Here is a 5,404-nt window from a genome sequence, read left to right on the forward strand (position 1 = left end):
GTTCATTTACCTTCACATAAAACGAATAAAAGCAGCAAGTGCTTATAGAGTTATAGAGAGTAATATCCAGTCATTTTTGCTTGAAAAACAAACTAAATACCTCCAAAAAATCAGTTACCAATTAAATTTCTTTCGGCCCACCAATCAATTCATCAATTCCGCTTTGACCTCAACCCAGATTGTTTATCCAGGAGTGATTTCCAGCTCTGATCGCAGCCTCTCACACATGGCACAGTAAACCTGGCTCACGACTCTCTCTGTTCTCTGGAGTATTTGGTGGATAAATGGACAAAATTCTTCTGACATCTGTGTGAACAGATGTTGCAATTTCCCGATTCCCTCTGAGCCACGAGATCAAAAGATCCGAGCAGATGTGTCTATCAGAGGATGCTGCAGCAGCCGGTAACGGTGACTCTGTCACATTGGAGGTTACATGAAGTAATCAAAGCAACAAAGCAAGAGAGGCCCTCTGTCAGTGGAGAGACTGCCAATAGCGACTGTGTTGAAGCTTCCACCAGGGGGCAGTAAAACATCACTTGTGGCCTTTGTCTGGCCGTCGCTCAGGGTTCGACTGTTTCCTCCTGTTCCCCACCATCATCACAGACTCAATCAAAACGAGCGCAAGCAAAATGACAACCAGCTGTGACTTTATTCAAAAGTTTGATAACAGCAATACTAAAAACACTCGACTGATTGTGTTTTTTTTTTTTTTTTTTTTCATAGATTCCTCATTATGCCAGCACTGTACAGAAGCCACTTTGACATTTTGATCTTCAATAATACGAGAGGCAGCAAAGCATACTGAGTAACAGCTGTCTGGATAACTTCACACCTAGATAAATGCCTACAGAACAATTGTGCTGTGAGAGATTTTTTTTTTAGATTAAAAACGTAACACATCATCATATTAGAACTGAAAAGAAAGATCACATGTTCTTTTGTTAGGTCAGTTGTTGATTCTCCACACAGTGCCACAGGAATCACCCTGTGTGTCTTTGTTTGGATAAGAAACTCAACAGCAGACATGTTTTTTAAAAATTATTATTGAGAGATACGTCAAAAGTACTTCACTAGGCCTGTGCATGGGCTGCTTTTGTTTTCAGAAACGACGTCCCGCTGCAACAGTAGCACTAAAACAACCCACTGCAATGATCTAAAAGGCTCAGGGCTTGGAAACATATCACCAAGGTATCACACACGCACACACACACACACACACATACACACAAACACGCATACACACATACACACACAGAGGCTGAATCCAGTAAAGTCCTACATCTGATGGCAGCAGGAACCCCCTCGGCTCGTCCCAGTAGTGTCCAGCACACCGGGTCCGAGTTCGGTTTGAATGAATGTGTTCAAGCTTTGGCCCAAAGCCTGCTGTCGGTGTCGCGTTGCCTGCGTCGCTGAACCAGTGGATTTGAACTCTTTTATTCTTGCAAGAAAAACACTGTACAGTCGTTAGGTATACATTTGAACAGAGACACGTCACTCCAAAAGGTCTAACAGCTAGCGAGTAAAGGAACGGACAACAGGGACGATCGTCACTCTGCCACAGAAAAATGCCGTGTGAGATTTCACACAGACTCGTAAGCTGTGAATTCTTTTACCTCCATCTCCTGTCAGTAGATTATATTTAGTGATTGTGGTAAATGCGTTTTATTTTTTCATATCTTGAGCATGAATCCCCTCTCGACATCTCTTTGCCACTCACCGAGTGTTGTCAGAAGAAGTAGAAAATGTTAACGACAATCTTTTTTTTTTTCTTCCACATTAGCACATAGGAATGTTTTTACTCAGCATTGTACATCAAGCCTGTAGAAAGTCAAGGCGCAAGGATTTATCTTATTAACGGCGCAAGACACGTGTTAAAGTCTAAGTGACACAGAAAAACAGCTCTAATCAAAAATGTCAGTAGCCCCTTGTCCCATAAATGAAGATGTGTTGTTTTCAAAACCTGAATTCACAGTACAAAAATATAATATGCCTCCACTAACTGGGTATCATGAAGTCTTATGGTAAACGGCAGACTCATGATAGTCTTTTAGAATCCTTTCAAATTGTCCTTTCTGTGACCTTGCAATACCATTTGGCACTTTGGCACACAATGTACTCACAAACATAATAATGCAACCACTAAAGCGTCTATGTGAGGATGTAAATCAATACTTTCAGGAGAGGATCTTTTGTCTTTCTCTGGAACATCTAACTTCTGCATCCTAGTGTTGGATGACATTGTTCGGGGAGGATGACATTTACACACGTCTCCCCACTGATGGCCAATTAGACAGCTTCTGCAGAGGTTTCAGTCGACACAGAGATTGTTACTTTGGCTATTTTCACAGTGGTCTTCACGCAGCTCTCTGCAGCCCTGTTGGCCGAAATGTTGGCGTGTCTGTTCTGGCAGTCGGACTCCAGGCTATTGTCCAACTGCTGGGAGCTCCCCCTGCAGGCTTGGCAGGAGGTGAGGAAGGCATGCCGCATGTCCTTGCTCCTCAGGGCGTAGATGATTGGGTTGACGGTGGAGTTGAGCAGGCAGAGCATGCTGCAGAATGCAAATACTGTCTTGATGTCATTGCCCATACTCCAGAAGAGGTCATAGACCATGATGGCAAGCACCGGGCCCCAACATATGACCAGCACCACCAAGATGAGCACCAGGGTCTTGGCCAGACGGATGTCCATGCGTGTCTGCTCAGGGCGTGTGGACTGCACTTTAGTCCCGTCTGCTGAGTAAACAACAAGGCTCTTCTGGGAGGTTCGGCTCAGCATGCGCACAGCGTGGTGGTGAGCTTTCCACAGGATGTACATGTAGGCGTAGATGATGAAAAGAACCAGCACACTGGTCACACCGATCCAGAACATCAGGTAGTTCTTATCAATAAGAGGGAATAATTCTGAGCAAACAGAATTGAGACGTTTACAGTTCCAGCCCAGCAGAGGTAGCACAGCGATGACAATGGAGATAGTCCACATCACACAGAAGGCTATGACAGCCTTGGTCCGGGTCACGATGCGCCTGTAGGAGAGGGGCCGGTGTATAGAGATGTAGCGGTCAATGGCCGTGAGGAAAAGGCTGCCCACGGACGCCGTGAACGATGCCGTGACCCCGCCCAACTTGAAGAGAAAAACATTGGGGCTGTCCTTCCGGTGGAAAACATGGAAGTCCAGAAAGCTGTAGACAAAGATGACACTGCCCAGCAGGTCGGCCACTGCCAGGCTGCCAATGAAGTGGTAGGACGGACGGCAGCGGAGGGTGCGGGACTGCAGGATGACGCAGAGCACCACCAGGTTCTCCAGCACCGTGAAGGTACCCAGAGTCAGAGACATCACAGCCACAGCCAGCTGCTGACTGGGGGTCAGGATCATGAAACACTCCATGTCCATAAAGTTCTCCCCACATTGCATACTGCCAGACTCATCTCTGCTCCTGTTGCCGAACAGGTCTGTGGCGTTGGTGGGGAAGAACGGGATGCCCTTGAGGATGAGCTCGTCCTCCGCAGGTACTTTGTCTGGGAAGGAGTTGCTGCGGAAAGCAGATAAGGGCTTCTGCAGAGAGAAGCCGCCCTTGAAGTCGACATCATTGGCGAGGTCGTCGTAGTTAGCGTCGTTGGAGCCGAGATACTGTAAACCAGATGTGATAGTCCGGAAGGTGGTGTCAGCCACACCATCCAGCACAGACTTCATGGCTGTGTCTGAGAGTAACACTGCAGTGGAAAACCTACAAAATGATGAGAAACATTTCAGACCTTTCTTTCAATCTGAAATGTTCATATTTAAACAAATAAATAAATCAAATCCCACACATTTGATCTAAAGATATTATTGCATAGTATATATTTGCAGATGTTCTGTATCTAAGTATCTACCTCGAACGTGAAATGCCATTGGAAATATTTAGAAATGCAAAAATTCCCTACTGACAGTTTGCACAATATTCTTTTCTACAGAGTTCATGGATTGGACATGAACCACATCTTCTCTTCAGGAGTCAGGGAGCTCATAAATACTTTATTCCGCTCCCTCTGCCTTTCAACACATGGAATTATATCCATCGCTGAGGTTTTAAAAGCGTAAAAAACATAAATCTGAGATTGAAAATAATCAAATAAACACCTGTATTGACTGTAACAACGATGCAAAGGGAATCTAAAGGCTAATTTATTCTGTAATAGAACATATATTAAAACAATAAAATGCTGAAATTAAAATGATCCTATTTCTGTAACAGTAAAGACATAGATGCAATGTATAGATGCAAATGTATAGTTATTATACACGACTGTATCTATAACAAGAAGCAGAAATCCGCATATTAAAAAGGAAGAAAACACTTTCATGCTGGGACAAACAACACAGGGTTGAAAACACAAACATACACACATAAAAAAATCCTCGATTAACTGTTTTAAAAGGGAAAAAAAGTGTTTCTTTACCTTACATAATTTTTCCAAGTGCGCAGAATCGCCCTTTATCGCCGCGCGTTAATCCAAGTCAGAAGCGCATCATGGAACCAGCACAGATCTTATACAAAAACACAGCCAAGCAGCGGACTTGTGTTAAAATGAAAGCAGTGCGTTCACAACGAGTGGTTTTCTATATTTCAGGTTCTGTTTGGAACACAAGTTTTTCAAATGTCTGCAGACGCGTTCCGGTGTTGGAGCGCGCTCCTGCTCCGTGGCTCCGGTCGGATGATGCTCCTGCTGCTGCTCCACACTCTCTCCAGCCTCTGTCTCCGTGTTTTCACACTTATGAAGCTTCGCCCCCTTCAAGCCCCGTCACGTGTCTCCATGAAGCTTCATCTTCACCCAACCCTCGGGGCTGTCAAGTGCATAGGAACAAGGCAGACAACAGAGGTGGTGCTGATGGTGGTGGTGGTGGTTGTGGTGGTGGAGTATTTTCTGATTTGAATTCCCAAAGCTGCTCTTTGTTGGATGATGCGCTCAGACAAAGACGAAGCACGACGCACGAGAATAAGATTGAAGAGCAGCTGAGAATAACCACCTCAGATCCTCATGAGGAATTACACGTCTTCTGACATTTTGCTGCAACCAAAAAGCTGCATTTCCTGCAATTAAAGCCAAAGTGTGAACTTCTGATGCTTTTCAGAGGTCACAGACTCAATCCACGGTCTGTGCATTGGTGTTTATCGTGTGGATCATTAGACAGAATTGAAAATCTCCCAACTACCTCATGGTTTTGATGCAGCCCCCCTTCATCCTCGCCTGTTTGTATATTTTTTTTTACCTTTTAACTTTTTTCTCCCACCTGATATTTTCTAAAGCAGCTGAGTGAATGTGAGTCAGTGGTTATATTTGGAAAGAACTGTGAAAGAAAAGAAGGTTTTAAAAAATAAATATCATTTGCATAATTAAAAATAAATCTCAGACGATACTGAGAG

At 44.3% G+C, this 5,404-nt stretch overlaps 1 protein-coding gene across 1 annotated transcript; it reads right to left on the reverse strand.

The window, feature by feature from the left end:
• Positions 1-630: 630 nt before the first annotated feature.
• On the reverse strand, positions 631-4,712 carry cnr1 (cannabinoid receptor 1). The gene is made up of 2 exons (XM_053445321.1): positions 4,440-4,712; positions 631-3,724 (listed from the first exon to the last, which is right to left on the reverse strand). The coding sequence occupies exon 2, from the start codon at positions 3,688-3,690 to the stop codon at positions 2,287-2,289; it is 1,404 nt and encodes a 467-aa protein (XP_053301296.1). The 5' UTR covers positions 3,691-3,724; positions 4,440-4,712; the 3' UTR covers positions 631-2,286.
• Positions 4,713-5,404: the final 692 nt, after the last annotated feature.

The sequence above is a fragment of the Pleuronectes platessa genome, chromosome 17, assembly GCF_947347685.1.
Source record: "Pleuronectes platessa chromosome 17, fPlePla1.1, whole genome shotgun sequence".
Taxonomy (NCBI): Eukaryota; Metazoa; Chordata; class Actinopteri; order Pleuronectiformes; family Pleuronectidae; genus Pleuronectes; species Pleuronectes platessa.